General features: G+C 37.4%; 1 protein-coding gene across 9 annotated transcripts in view; it reads left to right on the forward strand.

Annotated features, from left to right (window-relative positions):
- Window positions 1-25,668, forward strand: part of LOC114651655 (transcription factor COE3-like) — a 402,694-nt gene that overhangs the window by 101,506 nt on the left and 275,520 nt on the right. For all 9 annotated transcript variants that reach the window (XM_051928475.1, XM_051928473.1, XM_028801490.2 and 6 more), the window contains one exon: window positions 11,184-11,252. In XM_051928475.1, coding sequence (XP_051784435.1) covers window positions 11,184-11,252 — 69 coding nt within the window. The remainder of the gene's footprint in view (window positions 1-11,183; window positions 11,253-25,668) is intronic.

Consider the following 25,668-nt stretch of genomic DNA (forward strand, 5'->3'; position numbering starts at 1 on the left):
CAATTTTTGGGATTTAAGAACTTGATCTGCTAGTAAATTATTTGTAAGGATCGTTTCCTCACAGCTCTCTATAGCCTGGCTAACATGACCCTTTTCCTGCATTGTAACCAACATTTTTGAATATAAATAGAATTCCACATAATCTTTGCCAAAAAACTGGTACTATAGATAAAGGGTAAAAATTTAACATGAAACTCAGTGGCAGTTGGACATGTGCAGAGTTAAATCAAGCAATTTTTGCTGTGATTTTTGCTTCTTAATTTTTTTGCTCATTGACAGGCAAAATACAGTTACATCTCAGATGAGACATTCAACACATTGAAAATAGTGATGAAGATTCTTGCAAAACTGAAGTGAAACTCAGCATATTGTTTTGCAAAAAAAATGTGTTTTGCTTCTTGCAAAATTCTTACGATTCATAAAAAAGAAAAGGTCTGTTTAGTTCCTGTCTGGAATCATTTTGAAGCATTAATACCCCTGAGTGTTATTTAATATTTAAATAAAGATCTCTAGTAAAAAAAAAAAAAAAAAAAATCTCCATGCTAATCAAATCTTACTATCAGTTTCACGAAACTATATGTGAATCGACAAAGTCTGAAATAGCATAAGAAAGTGTTATATAATGATTTACTTGTAATAAAAGTACAAAATAAACAAGAATAGTTGTGTCAAATATTTGAAATATTAAAATGTGTGCATGAATTTAAGTGTTTAACATCTCAACATTCTCGATTGTAATTCGACAAAATTTGTCATTTTTCACTTCTGATAGAGATCCATAGAGGACCAGATATCTAATGAAGAATCAAAAATAACACAAATTCAAAATAACTAACCTTGAAATAATAAAATGATACCCTATATGCTTAGGTATGAAACGTGTCATTTGTAACCTTCTGGGAGTGACTCTTATTGAGCTAGGATCACCAGTAAAGAATCAAATATCAAAAATATTTAGTCCAACAACCTTGAAATAGCATTAAATCTATCTAATCTACACTCTACATGCCTATACTGCTGATTCCTATTTTTATTTTTTGAAAAGGAGTCATTTTGATCCCTTGTCTTTCATTGTACCCAGAGGATCCTTTTGATCATTTTTGCTGAAGACACCTATTGGTTTATTCTTTATCACAATGGTGTAATTTCCTGCACAAAGTATGGTCCACATTTGCCTAAAAACAGGATTTTTTTTTGGTTAAGTGGACCAAAACTACCCCAGATAGTTACAGTAGATGGCTTATATATCTATCATATGTGAGTGTTTTCTTGTACCGGTGAGTAAGAAGACACCAGTCCATAAAAACAATAAAATGAAGTGGTGTTCTTAAGTAATATTTATGAACACAGTTGCTTGTTTTGCCCACCTCTAGTTGGACACAATAAGTAGCGAAGAGTGCTGGTTATGCTGTATACTAGCAAAGATTCAAGACTGGCAACCACCTCATTATTGCTGGTGTAATACATTGAATCTGTCTGAATTGAACATTCAAAAGTTTTTTATAACTAGTAATCGTTCCCGTCCATGGTCCAGGATGAAAGAAATCCAGAATGTTTCAGTTCATTTGGATGGATCAGCATAAAGGCTCACTGGTTAGAAGCAGCACCCTACCTTGAATCCCACACCTAAAAGTTGTCTCCGTGGAATTTGTAAGTTATCCCCTACTGTATACTGTGTGTGCATGGGCTTCCCTCCCACATTCCCAAAAGTGGTCCTAGCGTACTTGTGTGGTTATTTTTAATTTGCTGAGTATTAGTGTTGAAATGTTCTTATGGTGACCCACTGGTGCCCTCAATTTAATTAATCAGGCTTGTGAATGTTGTGTATATTTGAATTGGCTTTCTTTCAAATCTAAGATAACTTACAGAGATACAAAGAAGTGAAGCACATTGTCACAAAGCAATAACCAGCTGTTGAGATTCATTTGCTTTCTTCCAAGTTGACAAAATAACACTGCTTCACAACTCTCCAGTAAAGTTACTTTTCAGTAAGGCTGGCCACACTCTCTCCTGTCAGTGCGTTATTTCTCATATATGTTACCTCCGAGCTAAGTTTTGCAAGGGGCAACCATTTATGCTCCATTGCCAACATCACACCTATGTCTGTCTGGTTTAGAGGTGATCTTAAAAATGTCATGCGGTCACCACAACCCAGCACTGATGCTCACTGAACCTGTCAACCCTGACGTTTTATAGATTTAGTTTGGATCCTAAAAAATCTTTTTATAACATACACTATCCTCTCTTTATGATACCAAGTATTCCAACTTTTCACAGAGGTATTAATCCCAAGTACCACTGCTTCATATTTGGATCAGATAGTTCAATAGCTCCTTTTTCTTGGCCTACCATAACACCAGGAAAGGTGCACCTCTGACCAATTGAACTTTTCTGACACCACAGTGACATTGCTGTTTTCTGCAAAGACTATTTTCATATGCTGTTAATGTCCTTTTGACTTTATGGCACCTGAAATCTCAATTGCAAGGTCTGATGTCAATCTCAAAAAATGGACACATTTTAGGACAAAATACAAATCGTAAAGGCAATAATAACTCTGCATTGATCTGTTCATTTTTCAAAACCACTTATTCCAGTAAAGAGTGTCACAAATTGCTACATAGCTGAGCTTAAATGTTTTCAGTTGTGAACATTGCAGTATACAGAAAACTGATTACATTATGTCTTAATACATAAGTTAAATAACACCTATAATATTATGCATATAAAGAACCGGCTGAGGTTTGAACATTGGAGCCAGAAATTCTTATTTCTAGTACAGCAAGGTAGCACTGCTAATTCACACCTGCAGTTTCTTTTAATGTGGCTCTAATGGAGGAAATATTGCAGGAACAAACCACGCAATTCCAGCCTACAGTGTCTTGCTGCAACACAAGCCTCATAAGCTTCTTAATACTGTTCTTCAGTATATTTGCCAGTGAGTTTGAGAGACTTCTCGAAGTTGTCTGTCTAATGCTGAAAAGAAAAGAAAGTAAGAGACACAACCTGATGAAGGCTACACAGCCAAAACGATATATTATTTACCTTCTTGGTTGGGGGCTCCAGAATTCTGCCTATTTGGCAGACAAAATAGCAATGAAAACAATGATGAAACAATGAACGTTGCAGTACCCTCTAGTGTCACTGTGAAAAAAAAAAAAGACAACACAATAAACAGAGCTGCAAGAGCATTATCTTCTGGCTGTCACTTCTACAGGTGAAATGACGCCTTCCTGCCTGTCACATACTCTTTTATCCTTCCTGTCTGGAAGGGAATGGAACCAAATGTGGGCCAGAAATTATGCCAGGCACGTCTTCCTCCATTCTACAGCAAAAAAAAGAATATATATACTGTGAAATAGGACACATACAACGATACAGAGTTTGGGTACCACCTTGGTGACCCCATATTATTGCAAGGCATAAAGCAAAGGAAAACACACATTTGCAGCAAATGTCTTCACAGACTTAAGATGGCCGATTTCTGAATTATGAGATCATGAGGTAGGAAGGGGGGGGGGGGGGGTCCATTCAGACGGACATGGAGGTGACATCAGAAACTGATCTACTGGGATTTTCACACAAAGCCATCTCTAGGGTTCACAGAAAATGGTCCAAAAAAGGGAAAATGAGTGAGTGGCAGTTGTCTGGGCAAAAATACCTTGTTGATGCCAGAGTTCAGAGGATAATGACCATGCTGGTTCAAACCGATAGAAAGGCAACAGTAACTCAAATAAACACTCATTACAACTGAGGTATGCAGATGAGCATCTCTGAATGCACACCACATGAAACCTTGAAGCAGGTGGGCTACGGCAGCAGGAGACCACACTGGGTGCCAGTCATCTCTGCTAAGAACAGGTAACTGAGGCTACAGTTCACATGGGCTCACCAATAGAAGAGTCAAAAAACGTTCCCTGGTCTGATGAATCTCAATTTCTGCTGTGACATTCGAATGGTAAGGTCAGAATTTGGTATCAAAAACATGAAAGCATGGATCTATCCTGCCTTGCATCAACAGCTGAGGCTGGTGGTGTAATGGTGTGGGGGAATATTTTCTTACCACACTTTGGGCCCCTTAGTACCAATTGAGAATCATTTAAATGCCACAGCCTAACTGAATATTGTTGCTGACCATGTCCATCCCTTTATGACCACAGTATACTCATCTTCTAATGGTTACTTTCAGCAGAATAACGCATAATGTCACAAAGCTCAGATCATCTCAGACTGGTTTCTTGAACATGACAATGAGTTCACTGTACTCAAATGGTCTCCACAGTCACCAGATCTCAATCCAATAGAGCACCTCTGGGATGTGGTAGAATGGGAGATTCACATCACAGAAGTGCAGCTGACAAATTTGCAGCAACTGAGTCATGCTATCCTGTCAATATGGAACAAAATCCATCCATCCATCCATCCATTATCCAACCTGCTATATCCTAACTACAGGGCACAAGGCAGGAAACAAACCCCAGGCAGGGTGCCAGCCCATATTCAAAAAGACCTGAGGCTGTAATTGCTGCCAAAGGTGCATTAACAAAGTATTGAACAAAGGCTGTGAATACTTATGTACATGTGATTTCTCAGTTTTTTTTATTTTTAATAAATTTGCAAAAACCTCAAGTAAACTTTTTTCACGTTGTCATTATGGGGTGTTGTGTGTAGAATTCTGAGGAAAAAAATGAATTTAATCCATTTTGGAATAAGGCTGTAACATAACAAAATGTGGAAAAAGTGATGCGCTGTGAATACTTTCCGGATGCACTGTATATACCGTACTTATTCACTGTATATGGTATATACAGAGATAACCAAACTGAGATAATGTTTTACATCTTTACCCACTTATTTGTGTATATTTCATTGTTTTTTCCAAGACCAATACCATTACCAGACTAAGGAAAATCAGTGTCAGTTTGGGTAGCAAGAGTTAGAAGGAAAGTACCCTCCATGGGAGTCTTTAATAATATATTTATAAACTATACAATGTATTCATCCAGCTGTCCATTTTCTCAACTTACTTATTCCATACTTAGTGACAGGAATTCTGGGTCAATTCTAGCAATAGGGGGTGCAAAGCAAACACCCATGAATGAGTCTTTTATCATTATTTTTAAGCTATGAAGTATATTCCATTATCTTCATTTTTTTGAAGAATTGCAGTATATTTCAGCTGCCCATCCATTCTCTGGCCAAATTCCATATTGGAATAAGCAAATTTGAGAATGTCATGATACAGATACATTAATTTATGCTGTTGTTTCATGTACTGCAAAATTAAATTAAGGAATTAAATTATTAGCAGCTAATGGCTTTTTAAAAACCTTTTGTACAAGAGTTAAATTCACTTTTATCATTCATGATATAATATAATTATTATTATTAATATAATTATTATTGTAATTATTATTATTCATATTGGAAAGAATAACATTATGTACCATGTTTATTACATAGACCATCTCCAGAATGTCATTTACACAGCTAAATCAGGAAAGCGATCAATTTCAGAAATCTGCTGGCTGGTGCGGTAGGGGTGTAAACTGCTCTCTGCGTTCACTTGACACTAGAAGGCTAGTGCCAGGAAATATGCTGGCACCAAACACCGCTGATGCAGCCATGCTGCCAGGAGACAGGCTGGTCTAGGGGTCGGAGTGAAGGATTAAGAGCCAGCATCTCTCTGCCCTTTATCCAAGCTGTTACCAAACTCGTTTGTGTGACCTTGGGCGACTCCTTCCAGCTTTGGCCTAGCTATGAAACTTTTTCAGCAAAAGTAACAAACTTTAATAATAGTATTGCGTCTCTATCTGTGAAATGCTGCTTGCCTTATATCCACAGGCATCTCCTTGCATAGTCTCTTAGCTTCTCTGCTCCATCTTAACTATTTATTTTAGAGGTTATCCTGATGGATCCACAATCAGTTAAGTATAAAGAGAGAACAAGTTTCTTATGTGAATGATCACCCGTTTGTTTAAACTTTTTAACAGATTGATACAATGCCACTCCAAATAAACGCGAAGAGAAAAATAGATGTGAGACTATTCATTTGAATTTTTTGTGTTTAAATTTTTAGCAATTCGGTTAAAAAGTAGGCAGCATTTAACAATAAGAAATGACATTATGATATGAAAAAACAAAACAGTCATATGGTGCTCACCACCCTTTCTGGACACTCCACCCTTAGGTTTTAAGTGATACTAATAGAAGAACATGTAGCACATTTTGCAATGCAGAAAAGAAAATGACAGCAAGTAATGAGCAAGTTAATGATCAGCTAAAATCAATAAGGCTCAAACCTCACATGAGGGGAGCAAATGCATCCCAAATTACTTCCCATGAAGGCTTTAACTGGAGTTGCAGTCGAGTCCTAATTTTTATGGCTGGTTGGGTGAATGTTGATTAATTCATTGTGCACATAACTCTGAGTGCATCAGACTGTTAACAAAGGACAGTACCTTCCATAAAGTGATTAACTCAAGGATTTTCTAGTGAGGGACAAGTACATGATGGCTGCTTCTATGGTCAAACTATCATATTTGTCCTCACAGGTGGCGCAGTGGTAGTGCTGCTGCTTTGCAGTAAGGAGACTGTGGAAGATTGTGGGTTCGCTTCCTGGTTCCTCCCTGTGTGGATAGCGCTTTGAGTACTGAGAAAAGCGCTATATAAATGTAATGAATTATTATATTTACAATAATGCTGCAATAGAAAGGAGGTAAAGGTCAAGAACATTAAGAACCTGAGGAAAAGGAGGATCAGAAACTGATAAATAAGAAAGAAAATGAAGACTAGAAAACCAGAACAGCAGGGCGATGCTAGTACATATTCATGAATATGCTGAGAACAAAGAGGAGATGTTTGATGACAATCTCGTAATGCGTTATTTCCAAGTCTTAGTGCAAAGTTACTGAAACATTTAGTATGAAATCAGTCCTTAGTTTGTGTAGTTCCTTCCTTAGCTGATAACACTGAAATTTATCCTGGTATCTAAATGAGACTGCCTCTCATTGAACTTCTTATACAAGTTCTGTTTTTGGGGTGGTGCCTATGCTGAATAAAGTAGAATGCAAAAGGACCAGCATTAACTCATTTTTAAAAGATGTCCCTTTGATGGGATGGATTGTCAGAACAGTGGTTAGTGCTACTGCTTCATAGCTCTATGGTTCTGGCTTTAGATTCCAGCCTAGTCACTGCTTGTTTAAAATTCGAAGCCCTCCTTATGTCTGAAAGTATTTCCTTTGTAAGTGGTGTTGTTCACTCATCCCAGATAGTCATGATACAGATTTGTGTTTCCTTCAGAGACGTGTTTCTTTATAAAGCAATAATAGCTTCAGAAAATTAATGGACAGAATAATGAACTCTGAATCAACTGTGAATTATAAATTCTACAGTAGGCATAAATTTAAGAAAAAGTACAATTATCTTTAACATAGGTATTTCCTAAATTCCTCATTGTGTCTTCCATCTTCTCCAGTGGCTTGCACCTCCAGCCCTCAGCTCCTTCTCTACTGTATGAGGAACACGGTCCACAGATGATGAGAATTTTGGACCCATTCTCCCATAATCCCCTGTGTCTCTTTATGCTCACTTTGAATTGAACCTTAGCCTTAGGGTTTGGCCCATTTTTCAGAGATAGGATGAGGTCGTCAAGCAGTATTTGATGGGAGACGGTGCCGTTCCTCTGACTCTGACCATGCTATGTACTCTTTACTTTTTCCCAGTTGTGCTGTTTTCTTAAACCAAAATCCATACTTAGTCAGATAGTAATGAAAGCCAGCACTTTCCCAGAGGGTTGGGTATCATAATAACAATGTCTTGGGTTTCCTGAACACCTGGAGCTGCTTTGCATCACTGATTCCAGATAGTTGCCATCTTTGTTTTTACCACAACATTTAGAAAAGCAGGGTGGACTGTCCATCTTGCCTCATTTTTCCAAGATATTAGGTCACCTATGGGTTCAAGCCAGAGAGCCTTCTGTCATTCTCTCCAGATTTTGAGAGTTCTTTTGTAAACCTACTCCATTAAAGCTGCATAGTATGTTCTGTGCAGTTAACCCATAGGGCACTCACCCAGCTATATTGTTAGGAGAAGTGTTTTAACCCTTTCCAGTTACCTAAACCTGATCATCATGGCATCACCACTAATTACAGCACACATCACAGACTACAAACAGTAATATACAAATATTACTATCACGTTTGCAATGCCATTGCCTAGGGTATCAACCCCATACACCAGAACCCAAGATAATGATCAGAATGTACTATAAGTGGTGGACATTTCAATCCTAGCTTTCTAATACTTTTTTAAAGTCACTTTCTTGTGAACAGTCTGCCTTCCATGTATTTTTGCTTCTTTTCAATAGAGGTTGTTGGTATACACAGTGACCTTGATGTTTGAAGAAGGGACTTACCTTTAGGCTTCTGTTTCCAGATTAAGCCACTGAACCCACTTCTTCAAATTTTAATATTAATGGAGATCTGAACCTTCTGCAGCCTAGGATGCAAAGCTGGACCCAATCCTGAATTGGACCTCAGTAGTTCACAGAGACTAAATGTATATTGATTGAAGTTTATTTCTGCATAAACTCATTTTTGTAGAGGCTGTTGATTTTGTTCACGTGATAATTGTAATTATTAAATATAAACTGTCTGTCTGTGCAGTCCTGTCATTGTCTGGTGAGCAATTCAGGCTTTGTTTCTGCCATGCTTCCAGTGCTACATGGATCAACTTTAGCCTCTGTCACTATGTATTGGGACTGTCAGGTTTAGAGAAAGGAACAATAGATGAATATATGGCTTGAAAAGCAAAAACATCTTGATCGGTTCACTCCTGTGCTCTTAGCCATTCAATTGGGTGGACACATTGTGAACAGCATATATGCAGTCTGATGGTAATCAAGACTAGCAAGAATGCTAGTCTAAGCACATTTAGTATTTTGACTGGACCCATAACGAATCAGAAGATCTCTTAGAGACAGCAGAGACAATAATTTTTTCATCAATTCATTTCAGTACAGGGCTATGAAGACACTGAAACTGAACACGACAATAGCAAATAAAAAATAAATAAAAGGTAAAATACTACTTCCGGTAAACAGAAATAGTCCAAAAGTTGATAGAAATCTATATTTTGTATCTAATACTTGTATGCAAAATGCAGCAGGTAGTGAAGATATCCTCTAGTAATTCTCTCAGCCATTTTGAAGATATGCTGGAGGGCCTTCCTGTTCTCAAAGGTGCAGCCAGAGTACCAAGCTGTAATGCAGTACATGATGACAGACTCTATGGTGTCATGCATCCAACTGTTGATCCTTTCTTAAAACCTGACACTCTCAATACAGAGTCATAGTGGTTCAAGTTTATCCCAGTAGTACTGGAAGCATTGCAGAAACCAAACCAGAGTTGCTCAGCAGACCATGACAGGACTGCACAAACAGATAGTTTATCTTCTTATATATTACGCTACCGTGGCTGTCCATTTGTCTGTCCAGGATTTTAAATCACCTGTAGCTCACAAACCATTTGACCTATTGACCTGAAATTTGGTACATATATACTATGTGACGTCTACTGTCCACTTTCAAGGTTATGATTTTTATTACTCTTTTTATTTTTATTTAATTTTATTGTAGAAACAATTCTCGGCAGCAGGGAGCAGGGCGGCCATGCGGCGCATGCGTATGGATGCCGTTCTCATCCTTACTACCTTCGCCATCACTTCCTCTACCTCTTCATATCTAGAATCATTCTTGAGGCAGATTGAACACTTACTGTAAGTGCCAGCTTAATTGAAAAATTAAGAAAAACGTACTAAGTAATTGCAACAAAAAAACTGACTTAATCCGTTTTAACGCAAAAAGTTGCAGACGGAAGAATAGAAGAAGCAGGCCACTAGGGTGGAGAAAACGAACTGCTCAGGAAGCAGCAAGCAGCAAGCGCATCAGCCTCAGGCAATGCTAAACATACAGAGAAAGAGTATGAAAACTATAAGTCAAGTGTAGTCACTGCTTGTTATCGTGCAGTCTGCCATTACTGGTATTTAATAATTTCATTCATCACGTGAATGAAATCAATATGGTGAATCTCAGCCTGGTCACAATATTCATGTACCTGTAGTTTGCGTGTTCTACTATCCAGTTTTATTCCCAAATCTAAATGAATATGTGTCAGGGTAATTGGCAAGGAGTGTGTTGTAGTAAAAGTGACATTGCACTTCAAACCAGAACACTGACAATTTAATTCCCAATTCTCATTGTGTGACCCTAGGCAAGTCAATAACCCGACTGTTCTTCAAATTGTGGACAGAAATATATAGAAACAATTACACTGTTCCCTTATCTTGTAAGTCGCTTTGGATAAAGGTATAAGACCAGATGTAAAACAAAAGTAAGTTCCATATTGTCTGTATGTGTCATGTTTGTGAGTGGGAAAAAGATGATAGGCACTTTCTAGAGGGTTGCTTCCAGCTCTGCCCAATGCTGCCCGGATAGTTTCCCTCTCTCCTTAATCGTGAAGCAGATTTTATAATGAATTGATTGTTATTGAAGATGTTGGAAAATGATAAGAACTCAACTATTCAGTTTGACAAGATTTTCATAGAAGAACATGTTCTGCTAGGGTGAAAATTACTAGCAGAGTGGTAGAGAAAGGACCAGACAAAGAGATGGAAGTCATAACTGCTCTTCAAATAGTACTGCTGCCAAACTCAAAGTGGTAACCAAAAAATCAAAGTCAAAATAACACTTCTTAAGGTTCCTTTTCCTGGAAATTTTCAAGGATTTAACTGGCAGAAAATAACCTAACCATCTGCCCTGTTATCCCATTGCAGCAGTGATGCCACACACCTTGCACCTCCGGTTCATTTCCCAAGCAGCATTGTAGTAACCGCTCCCAAATGTTTTTCCCACAATGAAAAACAAAATGACATTGGAAAAAAAAAATGCTGAATACATTTTATAGATATAAAAAGACTAAGAAAAATATAACAGAAATGTGACAAACATTAAAAATAAAAGTTGTTCATAATAGAAATTGAGTAGCATCCTTATGAAGATCAGATGTTATCTGCTGTATGTTTGCTGTGAAAGTGGTTAGCATTTGCTTTGAAAAATCCCATCCTCATTCAATAAGCTGTCAGAAAACAGAATAACTTTTTTTGTTTATTTTTTTTTCTTGTAGTCGATGTTGTGACAAAAAGAGCTGCGGGAACAGAAATGAAACTCCCTCTGATCCGGTTATTATCGACAGGTAAGGAGTGCTGGCATTTTATACTTTTCTTGCACTGCTGTTTTTGGACATTTTATATTGCTTCGTCAATAAGGAATTTGAGACATTTTCTTGTTTCTTGTATTAAAACGTTGCTGCCCTTTGCATTTTTTGTAGTGCTTTGGACTCTTTGCATTTTAGAAAATCAACCAGGGCTTAAAAAGCTTTCAAATTGACAATAAATCAGCATTTGATGTTTCTTCATGAGTAATCCACAGACTTTCTTTCCATATATACTTGAAAACTATTGTGAATTAGTCATTGACGTTTGCTTGGACAGTGAAATAAAATTATATACGCAGTTCATTGTTTATTATTATTGTTGTATTGTGAAATGGTAAAAAAATGCAAAACTAACCAAATAGGAATCTTTCAGCCAACACTGAGGATCTCTTGCATTTAGGTTACAGTTTGTGTATGTTATAATGCAAGACAGTTTCTTCTCTCACATGCCAGTGAGGAGACCTTCAAACCTTTGTAGAGGTTATTGGCATGGTGGCCTTAACTCACGATGAAGCTGAACCCACAATTTAACAAACTTCATTTCTTTTACTAAATATGAAGACCAGAATATTTCTTTGATAGGCCGTGTCTGGCCCTTGGGTCATACTGTATGTTGGACATCTCTGCCATACAAATCAAAGTAGTGTCTCAGAAGGCAAAACAGGATGTGCCATTTAAGAAAACAGTGTGATTTATTATCTGTTAATATTTTTTCATGGTGTTGGTAGTGCTATAGTTATGGGCTTATGAGAAGTAAAGGTGTTTTCTTACACAGAAGATTTAATGTCATAATAGGTATAAGATGTAACTGAAATGAACTAGGTACAGTAGGTCCATCAGGGTGATGGTTAGCCAAGATAATACATATGTTTTTAATTTTACAGAATTTAGGGGCGATACACTTTTGTCACTTGTGTGTATTTCTGTGTTTCAAATTAACTAAAAGAAGGCACTTTTTACAAAAATATCTTCCAAAGTTGTTTTACTTTTTATATCCATTTTTAATATCTTGTATGAAAACAACATGGAAATGTGCTGTATATTACAGCTATATAGCAAGGGAAAAAATGATGATCTACAGGTGTTAGATGCTCACACACACACATCCTAGTCATGCTTGGTGTGCATGTAAGGCAAACTGTATGCTTATTAATGGAAACGTAGATATGGAGTTTTTCTTGGTTTTTCCCTCTTTTGCATATCTAATGCTGGGCTGAGTTACCCATATGTGCACTGTCAGGATGTGACTGACATAAAAATAATAAAGTATGAACATTCATGACCTGCCTTACACATACAATGTGCAAAATGTTTGTCTGTAGTGAAGCTATGAGCAACATGATCTGTGCTACTTGAGGGCTGAATTGTTAGGAATTGGCAAACAAATTCTTTTCTTTTTTGACCACTGACTCCTGCTTCATTCCTCTCAAGACAACAGCTGCAATATATTCAGTGAACCTGGCAGCAGATCAGACTGAAGCTCTCAAAAATATGAGTGAAGGTAGGGTGTGGTGCGAGAGCCACAAATGTGTGTTTTATGGATTCCAGCATCCCTCCCTTTTGTAAACTCTAAGGTCATTAGATTTGTTTCGTCCTTTATTCTTTCTGAATTGGGTCACATTAAACATATCCTACTAACCCTTTACTGTCAACAGTCAGTCTGAAAGGTTGTCATTTAACTATCAGTTGGATGTTTGAGAGCTCCATTACAAACAAATAAACAGTACTTGTCTTTAATCTGCTTTGAGCCTTTAAAATGTCTATCTATCTATCTATCTATCTATCTATCTATCTATCTATCTATCTATCTATCTATCTATCTATCTATCTATCTATCTATCTATCTATCTATCTATCTATCTATCTATCTATCTCTTCATAGACCTGTCACGTGTCTTATATAATTTTAGCTAAGAGGACTTTAACCTCTTCAGACTTTTTTGTTTTTAACTCTAAGATTTTCCTATATATTCTTATTCTCTAACTGCTTTTCCATTGCTGATTTTCAGATGTTTCTGTATTCTGAGATTTACTCTTGATATAACACCATTTAGTTCAATAGTTTATCTTATTCTTATTGCTTGCTGCTTTGGATTCGGTTAATGTCATTTTATATTTTAAGTTAAAAAAACAAGATGAAATATTATAAAAGTAATGAACTAAGAGTCTAAGACTGAGAATCCTTTTATAAAAGTTGTTTTTTGCACTTGAATCTTGATATATGTTTCCTTAGTGAACCAAAAGCACTGGGTTGTATTTCTGTGACCTGAGTAGAGTTACTAATAACTTATTTTCAGAATAAATGGAGGCAGATTACTCTCCGTCTTAATCTTTCCTCTAATGCATAGAACCTCATTGAGCTCTGTGGTCTCTGCCAGAGTCCTGCTGGCTTGTTATTTGTTGGTTGAAGTTGGTCCAGTTTGTGTACAAGTGGTATTCAAAGCTCTAGCCCTTTACCCCATGAGGGAATCTCTTCCCTGCAGGGACACAGAGAGAGAAGAGCACTGCTGTGATTCTCTGATTAGCCAAGAACAGGAAGCTGACAATGTAAGGTCATCCTTGCTTTACCTGCACTTGAGATCAGCCAACTTGAATACCCTGTGGTGCAGCTTGCATTTGAAATGCACTATTACTGTGGAGGTGATTTATGAGGCACTGAAATGAAAGAAGGTATTCTTAGTTCTGATGGGTCCAGATGGAAAGAAATCATTTAACTGTCTGTTCAAAAATAGGCAGCAGCTTGAGTCATATGCCAGATTAACAGAAAAATGTTAACCCAAGTGTGGGTTTGGAGAAAAATACTGTGTACCTTTCTTTAGGAGATATTAAGTTTCACAGTTTCAATAACTAGTCATTTGTATATATATATATATATATATATATATATATATATATATATATATGAATGAATGCATGAATGGTTTTTATAAATATAACATATATACTCATAAATTCTATGAAAAACATTGCTTGCTTCAGAGTTAACAAATTGGAAATGGAGCCGTTTCATTCTGTATCTGCATTCAGTCAGTGCTTTAACAGGTCTTTTCAAAAGGTTTGGTTTGTCTAATGGCAACAGGGGAGAAAAAGATCTTTAAAACTGAAATGCTTGCTAGAAATTTTCGGAAAAAAACAATTATTATATGGAGAATAAAAGTATGTACTTTTGGAGCATATTTTTTGGGACTCTTCTTATTTTACACATTAAGTCAATTAAAATAAAGTAGTACTGTTCTGATGTCCTTGAACCCTGAAGACACCAACAATAAAAAGCACTAAGGGTGTTTATTATACCCAAAGTCACCTCAAGGGAATAGTATGCAAAACGGTAAAAACATCAAGTATCAAAGCAACAAACGGAAAACAAGCCCTGCTCCCTATCTGGCTTTGAACCTCCGTCAGGGTCTGTTAGTGTGGCTCACTTACCAAAACAATGTATTACAAATACCAAATGGGTTCCACTTTTCCTTCCCCTTTTCTTCTCCTCTCGCTTTTACTCTTAACTCAGGCTCCTTTCTCTTTCTTCAAGCATTAGCCCAAATTCACCTCCTGACTCCACACTCCATGCACCTATGGCCAAGTGTGAATGACTGCTTCTGAATTTTCATGCACCCCTTTCTCAGCCTGCATCTCCTTTGCAACCCAGCACCCCATCACACAAGCTTTTATATGACTGACAAAATCTTTTGCAGTAAAACAAATAAACTGCTCTAATGTATGATTACTTCTATATACTCTGTTACTTGGCACATATGAAAATATATTTTAACAATGGAAACTGTGTGCAGATGGAGATGAAAGCTCTGTGTGATGGCTCCTGGGTGAACCTCACTCCTGTTTGCCTCATTTAAATTACCATGTGTGATCAAAGGCATCCTTCTAAGACACACTTGCTGCAACCTGTAGGAAAAAAAATAACAGTCAGTCTACCACAGGTAAAGAAATATACTAAGAACATGTGTCAACTGGTGGTGTAACAATAAAGGTATAACTTTCCTGCACTCACCAGTGTGACCCCTCGTTGTCCTAACAGCAAATCTCATCATTCTTCTCGCACAGGAGCAGTATCTCAAAATCCTTGCTTTGGATTGGTTGGCTAAAGTCGATGTCACATTAGACTACTTCTAGTCAGACACAGATGACTGCAGTTGCTGATCTCATCGTCTGAGTATATCAGATTACAAAACTAGAAATTGAGAAGTATGTCAAATCAGACGACTGCAAAATGACTTTTCAAGATAGTTTCACACTTCAAAAGTATCATGAGCTTGCCCTTATTGTTTGGCAGCCAATAATGTGCTACCTGATGGAGCCAATGGCTGTGTGAAGGCTTTACAGGTAGAACCCTTTTCATCCTCTTTTTTGCAGTCTGTCATGATACATAAAACATCAAACAGATGTGTATCTCTGTTGTTTGTCAGGTTCAAAGCATTGAACGTCGGGGTTGGCGCTCATTGGTTGTCATCTCTCACACACGCACAAGCCCACTCCAATGATTTATAACCAAATCAAACATGTTGGATATTGCTGGTGCGAGTCACAGACTGGTTGGACTGAATCCCTGTTTATGTCATACTACACAACAGGATATGACAGAAGTGTGCCACAACTTCCTCCGACTCCATAAGATTGTGTAAATGAAGTCTGCAACTGAAAATCACTGGACAATTCATGCTATGTGATTCAGTGTGGCCCTTAAGCATGCAAAGCCGTTCAGTCTTGCCCTGTCTTCAGCCCTCATCTGATCTGAGATCTGCCGCAATAATGGTGAAGCACCATTCATTCAGGCTGGTTAATAGGTGTCGTCCCCTTCATAGCCTGAGAAACTTTATTGTATGGATAGATGGGTACTGTTAGGTTCAACAGGTTTCTTCTTTGCTTTCTTAACTTTCTTTTTGATGATTTCATCTTATCTTCCAGGATCTAAGACTGTTACAATATAATTTGCCCAGTGGCCATTTTTCATTGCTTTGAAGGCATAAAGGAATCACTCACATTTTCAATAAACTGCTTGTCCTATCTCTTTACTCAGCTCAAAGCACATTGGCCCCCCCAGTCATTACACTGCCTTAGTTTAATTTGGGGGCCAAGCCCTGGAACAACTTTCAGGGAGGACTTTATCAAATTCTTTTGCCCAACTTGCCAATTTTTTATTGAGTGATTCCAATTGTCCCTTTTAGCTTCAATAGCATAGTCAATAGCCAGACAACTTTAGCCTGCCCTTTTTTTGACATAAAACAAGATAGAAACCTTCAGAAATGTGCATTTACCCTAAAACGTTTTATATTCACATACTGTATGTACTCCATGGTGAATGTCAAGAGCAGAAGATCATTGAGTTGATTGATGGAATTGGGGTAGCATGAAATTTGTCAGGTCTGGTACCTCATATTAAAATATTGGGTAAATGTTTAATATTGTGTAATTGTCTGAAGGATGTTAGAGACCCATTTAATCAACTGATGGTCATGCCTTCAGCAGGCATAATGCATGTACAGCCCTAAATGACACTACTCGCAACAATTGTCCATTAATTAATTATTGAATTATGACCATCATTTATCTATCGTCTCCATAGCTCAAGTCACATGTGTTCATAACCCACGTCTAGTCCTTGTCTGTGTGGAGATCACTCTTCCTTCCAATGGGTTTGTATCCTGGAAAGCCCAAATTTCCTCCCACATCTCAAAGACTAAAAAATCTATAGGCTCCATATGTCTGAGTCTGGGTAAGTGTATAAGTATGCCCTGTTATAGACTGGCAACCTCTCCAAGGGTTGATTCATGCTTTGAATCTAGTGTTCTTGGGGTAGACATCAACCCCAGTAAACATGAACTGGCTTAATAGAAAATGAGTGGATTCCATTATGAACTTCTTTCTCACACCATGTTAATATAAGTAAGAGAGTAACAAAATATGTGTTTGAATTTTAAAGAAACATCTGGGTTTCAGAACTTTGTCAACAAAAGAATTGTTTTTCTCTGTGCCATTACTTATTTCTAATGATTTGTTTTGTGATTATTTTGCATGTCTAGGATTTTCTTTGTATACTGCCATTGTTATAATCTCCTCCTCTTTATATTTCCGAATGCATGGCTGGTAATTCAGTCTTTATTTGGTACTTACAGAATTCTTTTTTTAAATGTTGAAGATGAAAAGAAACCTATAGGACACATAAGAGAAGGCAATGCTAAGCAGCCACGTTTTCCTTCTCATTGGCATTTTGTTAAGTGTGCAGCAGCACACATGCCAAAATTTTAATGTGTGTGGAGAGCAAATTTGAAAATTCAAACCAGCCCTCTTCCAAGCCTTTGTAAACATTTTTGTAGTGGATGTCTCTGTTACAAGTTCCCACCTGTCTGCATCAAAGGCTCCAGAAGAGGGTGAGGTAACAAGACAAAGCCATTGTCTAACGTGAAGGCCCACGCTGATCCATTAGCACTCCCTATAGAATAACTACAACAGCAGCACTTTCCCACACCGGGAAGGATCTAAATAACAAGCTAGTTGTGTCTGTGGGTTCACTCACTGGGGAGAACAAAGAAAAATGTTGTCGGTATAATTGGCTTTGATTGTAGGGAAGGCATTGCAACCTAGCTGCTCATTAGTTGAAAATAATTCTAATATGTTTATGGGTGACAACAGAGCTAGTGATTTAGGGCTAGCCAATCTATACAACTGCATTTTAGTTTCCTATTAAGAAATGCAAAATTTATGAGCACACAACCCTCTGCTCCTTAAACCAACAAATAAATCTTCGCAAAGAGAGAGGCTCCGGCGGCCCAATGCAAATTATGACCGTCACTTGTCTCTGTAAAGCGGCTAATGACCGAAATTCATCGCCTCCTTCCAAGGCATTGTTTCAAATTAAGCGGTGCTTTGTAAATCACTACGCTGTTATTTGATGCCTCTGCCGTGTCCTTTTCCTGAATCATAAATTTTCTCTTTCATTGCCATGTCTTTCTTAACGTGTGTGTTTATATATGTATATATATATATATATATATATATATATATATGTATATATATATATATATATATATATATATATATACAGTATATATTATATACATGTATATATTTGTTTGTGTGTGTGTGTGTGTCCCCTCCATTTTCTCCATCATCTTAGGGGGTAAATCAGCATAATACAAAGATAGTAGACCTAAGTACGCATGAATCAAACGGACAGTTAGGGGAAGATTATTCAGCAAACTGTTTCAGGCCAACAAAGCTACAAATGCAGCGAGAGTATGAATGAAAAGAACATAAAGTATAAAAAAGAGTGAAACTCAAATTCTGTCTCAAAAAAGGCAAATATAATAACATTTTTATTGCGTCTAACTGTAGCTGTTGATCTTTTAATTCGCTAAAAATGTTCCTTCATTTATTTGTTTCAAATAAAGCCAAATTATGCAATTCGGTTTCATTTTTCAATATATTCGTGTTAAGAACTTATGAAGCCAGTACATTACAATAATTGCCAATATGAAATGAATTCAACATAAACACAAGACTTTTTAATAAGAAGCATTTCCTTGAACGAATAAAGAAAAAAAATCAAGTAATGAAAAAACTAAAGGACCATCGATCCACAAGATTGAGATTTGTTTTAATAAGGTTACTGTACAGAGGCTCTGTCCTCCTTGAGAGCAGCTTCCAAAATGGATGTCAACTTCCATTTCCACTTCCACTTGCACCATGTCCCAGTTAAATGTGTGTCCAGGTGAACTTGTATGTGTATATATCAGAGATCGTGGGTCATTCCTTCATAGCGCTGCAATTTTCTTGTATGTGTGTGTTGTGAGTGTTTTAAATGTTTGTCTCGTGTATATAGCTGGGCACGTACTGCATGGAATACTATATACTGCATTCCATGTCTCTGGTGCAGATTTTGTGCTTTTGACATTAAAAAGAACAGTCGACAGAGTGTTTGCAGGTCTGTGGGCTATTTTGACACCTGATTTGGAGAGGATGTGCGCTTTACTTCCCGATACACCAGTGTGATAGGAAAGGGTGTGCCAAGCAGGACTTGAGCTCAGGTTAGAGTCAATTGTTTCCTGAGGTCTGTGGGGTCTCCTATGTAAACACTGTTTGATAAAAATCTTGGGGTTGCTGTTTGATGTGGACAAATGGAAAAGATAACGTCTTTCACTCTTTTTTGTATTCTTTGTATTATCTCAAAATAGGTAGGCTGTCAAAAGCTTAGGAATTAAAAAAATATTTTATGATACATGGTTCATTGTGGATTACTAGGCATATGTGTATATATACATACACACACACATATAATAATGAATATATATATATTTAAAAAGGCCATTTTGTATCATTGGATCATTGGATAGAAAAGAAGTTCATCATATCTGGCAGTGCTTTCAATCTAAGGCTGACCAAGTGCCACCATAAATAGAGTGATGATAAAAATGGGAAAACAAAAATTATTACAGCAATAAATAAGCCTCAGCAGCTGTACTAGCAGTAACATACTATGCTAAAATAATACATTTTCAGCCTTTATTTAGATACTGAGACTGACACGACACATTATTGGTAAGGAGCTCATTCCAGGGTGTTGAACAGCCTCTTAAATGTAGCCATATTTGAACCCTATTAATCCAAATAAAGGTCATGAGGTGACAAAGGCCTATTTGAGCAGTATCTTGAGAAAGATGAGGCCCAGCCTAGAAGTGGGCACCAGTCCATTACAAGGTTACAATAAAAGGTTCTGAAGGCATCTCTAGTCATAGACACGGCTGTCAACAAGTGACCCTGAAAATACAGTTGAAAAGTCATAAGCTCTGTAGTAAAGCTGTTGTGCTTTAATGGCATTTTTTTAAGACATCTCCTAATAAAGGTGATTGTTTGCACCATATTGTCAGCTCCACGTTGCAACAATCTCATGCACATTAACCATGTTACGCTTGCAAACAACAGAAATAAAAGAAAATGTTGAAGTAAACGACAGTGTGTTGGTTATTCATGATAGTACCTCAAAATCTGAGGCAGCTATTGATTTGCTTGTATTGTGTTGAATCCTCAAGTCTCTCTTAAGACTTTGCTTATGGGCTGGTGTGAGTAAGCAGCCTCTTGACACACATCAGCAAGGATGGTGATAAGCATGGGCATCTTCTTTTATATATTGTTATATATCAGCCCTGCTCATTTACCTTACATGCTTTGCCCAATTTACAAACAACTGCTTTATAAAAATGTGGTTATAGAAAGCAAATCTGTTTTGTCTTAAAATGAAGTTGAATTTTCTGGTTATGAAGACTGAGTCTGAGATTTTTCAAATGCATTCTTCTAGTGCTAATAACGGATCATCTTCATTGTCATTCTGAGTACACCTCACTGCAGCCTGCAAAACGGAGCAAGGACGGATGTTTGAGGCGAGGTTGGACGTTGGTGACGCACAGTTACTGTCCCAGTCTTTCTCACAGCTGGTGTGGCTTTCACATGCTTTACTTCAGTCATCTTCTCACATGTCTTGCTGATGTGTCTTTTTCATCATGTTTGGCATTGTGGCTAGAAAAAAAGACTGTGAAAGAGTTGAAAAAACCAAGAAAGAGCAGAAGGCCATTCCTTTAAATGTGAACGTAGAAGTGAAAAAACAATCAAACAAACAAACAAACAAACAGGTAAAAAGCTTTTAATAAAGTGAAATATTAGGGGTTATTTTGAAAGCTTATGAAGAGATTTTTCCAGAACAAATTTCCTTTGCAAATCAGCAGAACCTTTTAATTGTATACATTAATTATGTTTATAATAAGAAGGGCAATTTTACACATGCTCACAAAATACATAAATTCTTTTTTGTTAATTAAAGGTATAAACATCACTCTTAAAGTAACACATGAACAACAAAGAAAGAAACACAAACCTTTTAGCATCAGATTGGATTAGTAGCTTCAGATGTACACATTTTCATTTTCATCCTATTGTTCTTTTCTTCACATTTAGGGCAAGATCACAGCTTTAACGTGAGACAAATCAAATTTTCAATGCCACTCTCTTCAAATTATTTGTGTGTTTATTTCCTAGGAGTACATCTGTCAACGCTAATTATATTCTGGCTGCACATAGTGTTCTTGTTCAGGGGCTAAAGTTGCAGTTTGATTTTGGTCATTTCTTAAATGGAAAATCTAATTTTACATGTTACAAGTTAAAACCATAGAAAGCAAGTGACGCAAACGATTTATACATGAAACCTAACCACACAGAGAGAACCCAAAGTATTAAAAATGTTTATAAACATTACAATCACTGCAGCCTTCCATGGTCTTCTCCACAGTTTTGCTTCCTGTCATAAGAGGTGGCTCGTCCTTTTGCGTGTCTCCAAGGTATTACCATGGCACATTTACACTTCTGGTCTTTCTTCAAGACTCAAAATTCTGCTCCTTCCACCTGTGGGTCTTCACTCCAGCTCACCCCACGGCACTGGACTCTTTCTTTGCTTCAAGCCAACTTAAAACCACACTTTGTTTTTCTTCTGGGTCAATCCTCACAAGCACCTGTAGAGTCAAAGATGGCATTAGGAAAATGTGCATTTGTCTATGGTCCCTGCATCCCTGAGCCTTGGCAAGTTTTAAAAACCTGTGTCTCCCTTGCTGCTTGCGTCCTTTACCTTAGTCCTAAAGTGAAAATGGCTCTCCCTGCAATCTACGTTCTTGTAAGCCTAGGGGACAGGGTCTACTGGCCCGTGTGACCTTTATCTTTTTACACTAGTGCCTTTGTTGGTACAGTATGTTCTGCTGATGCTATCCTTTTCATTGTGCTGCTCTGAGATAAACATTAAGTTGAATTTGACCAAAAAGTGAATTCTTTGTACACATTATTAACACAGGACAACATTCTATGTGTAAATGATGCACGGTTTCCTTGTTTCTGTCATAGTTTTGTAACTGGATACTTGTCGAAGCACTCAGCACCTGTACTCCGTCAAGAGTGCTGCACAAAATAAATTGAAATGAAATCCTAAACAATTCAGGGCCTCTGAAGGCTATCCTGGAAGCACAAGACGCAGGCTGGGAAAAAGTTCTAGGAAGGATACCAGCCTTTTGCAGGGCTCATTCACACACAAACACACTCATACACCAACTGGGCTACTCTAGAATCACAAATTCATCTAACAAGCTGTTTTGCACATCCACAATGCAATTCTCACCCTTGTTGCTAATTATATTGTTGTGGACTCACTCTATGAAGCATCTCATTTTGCAGTTTTACACTGTGGTGGACTTTTGGTGGTCTGTTACTAACCTGCAACATCTGTATCAGAAGTGATCTCCTCACAGTATGAGCTACTAGGCAGATTCCTAGTCTCATCCGCAACGAGACCGCTTCTGAACATTACAAGTAGAGTGCTTCCTGGTGACATCACCTGGGATCTTTTTCAACTATTCCATTTGTGCAGATGGCAATGCTATCTGTTTCTATCATGTCATACAATCAATCAGTTCACATACTAAGACAAAGATGGCAGCCTATTATCCAGATTGCCAACACTCACAATTATACTCTGCTTATACTTTTGGGATATTATATATAATACATGAATAAGTGTAAAACTTATACTCCTCCCTGTTCTGGTACTTTATCTAATTGCTTGGCCTATAGTTATAAAAGAAAGGGATATTATTGAAATACAATAGCAGTCAATCCTGACAGTGTGGTAAGAGTATGGAATTTGGGGCATTCTGTCATGGTTGATGTAATAAAAAGGAAAACAACAACAACAATAACAACATTTATTTATATAGCACATTTTCATACAAAAAGTAGCTCAAAGTGCTTTACATAATGAAGAGAAGAAAAATAAAAGACAAAATAAGAAATTAAAATAAGACAATATTAGTTAACATAGAAAGGAGTAAGGTCCGATGGCCAGGGTGGACAGAAAAAACAAAAAAAAACTCCAGAAGGCTGGAGAAAAAAATAAAATCTGTAGGGGTTCCAGGCCACGAGACCGCCCAGTCCCCTCTGGGCATTCTACCTAACATAAATGAAATAGTCCTCTTTGTAGTTTGGGTTTTTAACAGGGTCAACTTAGTACCCTACAATGACAAAACACAGGTTCATTCTTAGAAAGTATGACCAAAACACATACAGTATAGACATGGAGAGAACACTCCATATGGACATCATCTAGATGTTAGATGGTAGTTTCAAACCTAAGACAGTGGATCCATGAAGTGGCAGTACTACCTACTGTACCACCATGCAGCTTCTCCGCACTATGGTGCTTTATTTAATTTTTTTCACTTTTCAAAATGTATTAAGTGCATTGGCGATTTCACGTTCACTGCATTTGATTACTGATTAGTATTTTCTGTCTTACTGCTTTTAAGCACCATATTTCCTTTCATTTAAATGGAATCTGATATAGCTACTATTGCAAGCACATTACTTTATATGCTAAAACCAAAATACTGTTTATGCTATCCATCCAACCAACCATCCATCCATATTGTATATACTTCATCTGGATGAAAACTATTGTTTTATAAGATAGATAGATAGATACTTTAGTTTCACTTTATGAACAGGAATTATGTTAATAATATTAACAATTTACTCCCATATCACTAAAATTATTAGTTTTCTTCCTTTATTTTGATTAATATTCAGCTTAATATTTTTCTCAAATAAGCAAATACATAACTATCTGCAAAATGAAGTATTACATTTCACCTTTTATTTGCTAAAAAGAGTAAGAACAGTAATATACTGTGAAAAAAAGAATCATGATATTTAGGTGGCTAACTTTGTATTTAATTCTACAATAAATGTCCACTACTTAAAAACAATTTAGTGTGGTGAAGAAGGTCATAAGATCAAATTGATTGTTTGTATTAGAGAAGTTTATATTGGCTGGATGGACGTTGTATCCTTTGGGGTCATTGACTTCCGCTGGAGATTAATGGTTACTGACTTCTATCTGGGCTTGAGCATCACTCTAAATGTCAAGAGGCTTGCATCAGATCACAGACTCAAGTGATTTCAAAGAGCTGGTGCAGACAAAATGAAGAGAAGCTGAAAATTTGTTTTTCTCAAGTGTAATGCAGAAATGTCTTTTTTTTACTTTTTGTATGCCATCCTTGGAGACCACTTAATGTATTGTTTTTTCATCATTATTATACTGTACACTTATGCCTTCTTTAGCAGCATTATTTATATCTTTAAATGTTTAAAAATAAAATGGTGTGACTGGGTGAACAGGCCAAGGTGTCCAGAAGAAAGATTGGGGTGCCAACCGGGCAACCCTATTTAATTGTATCTCCAAGCATAAAGAAATTCAGTGCCCTTCGCAATCAAAGTACAGCAGCTAATGGCAGACAGCACTTTTGTGGGAGCTATGTCATCACTAAGGTCCAGGTCCAAAATGAATGCACCCTTCCAGGTATCGCCTGTTTTTATGATGACCTGGATGGAAGGGGCGGAGCCTTCTCCAGACATTCTGGGCAGGGATTGGTGTTGGTTTGGGGTGTCTTCTCAGAACTGTGGTGGAGACAGAAGAAACGGTTAGTGCTAGAGCTCCCTCTTATCCCAAGGTGGTATCGCTTAGCTTCTCAAAGCCTGGAAGATGGTTCCCAGGCACACATGCATGACAATGATAAAAACTGAGAATATATACAGTACGCTTATTCAGATTTTATTTGGGCTGGATACCAAATAAATCAAACCAAAGTTTTTACATGTCTTCTATGGTGATCATTCATTCTTTCTTTTGCAGTCACATTGTAGTGGTCCGGTGCTGCTCAAATTGTTGATGGGATGGTGATTTATTTATTTTTTTGGTAGGGATTCCAGGAACGCAACCAGCGCTCACAGACAGAGACATGAATTAAACAAATGTGAGAAATATACTAAATGAAAAATCAAATATAAACAACAAACATCAGATAACCCTCCACTTCCCCTTAACACAACAATCAACCATGACAATAAACACTGACAACAATGTCCTTATCACAGTTCCAATGCAGCAGAATAGGATGATATGGTATGGAGTAAAGATGACGATGACAATCCCAAGAACAGCTTCCGTAATAAATTAATTAAACAGTCCTACCGGTACTCCTGAGCAGCGAGGGGTGAGATTTGCGGGAGCGCTCCCTCTGAAGATGCACTGCGATTAATCTACCACTATTCATACAACAGGCAGGCATGAGAGAGTTCATTCATCCTTGCGAGAAATGATCCAGGGTACAAATGACTTTACAGTGGTTATGTAGGACGGGACACACGAGATACACAGAACACAGATCCTCCTTGCTGCATTGCCGTCCCTTTTCACATTTCCCGCTGGCCCCTCTGGTCCCCAGCAGCCCCTGCACTTGTTTGAAACATCCAATGAGGGCAATCCACTTTGGGACTGCTGGGAAATGGAGTCCTT

Source organism: Erpetoichthys calabaricus, chromosome 5 (genome assembly GCF_900747795.2).
Source record: "Erpetoichthys calabaricus chromosome 5, fErpCal1.3, whole genome shotgun sequence".
Lineage (NCBI taxonomy): Eukaryota > Metazoa > Chordata > Cladistia > Polypteriformes > Polypteridae > Erpetoichthys > Erpetoichthys calabaricus.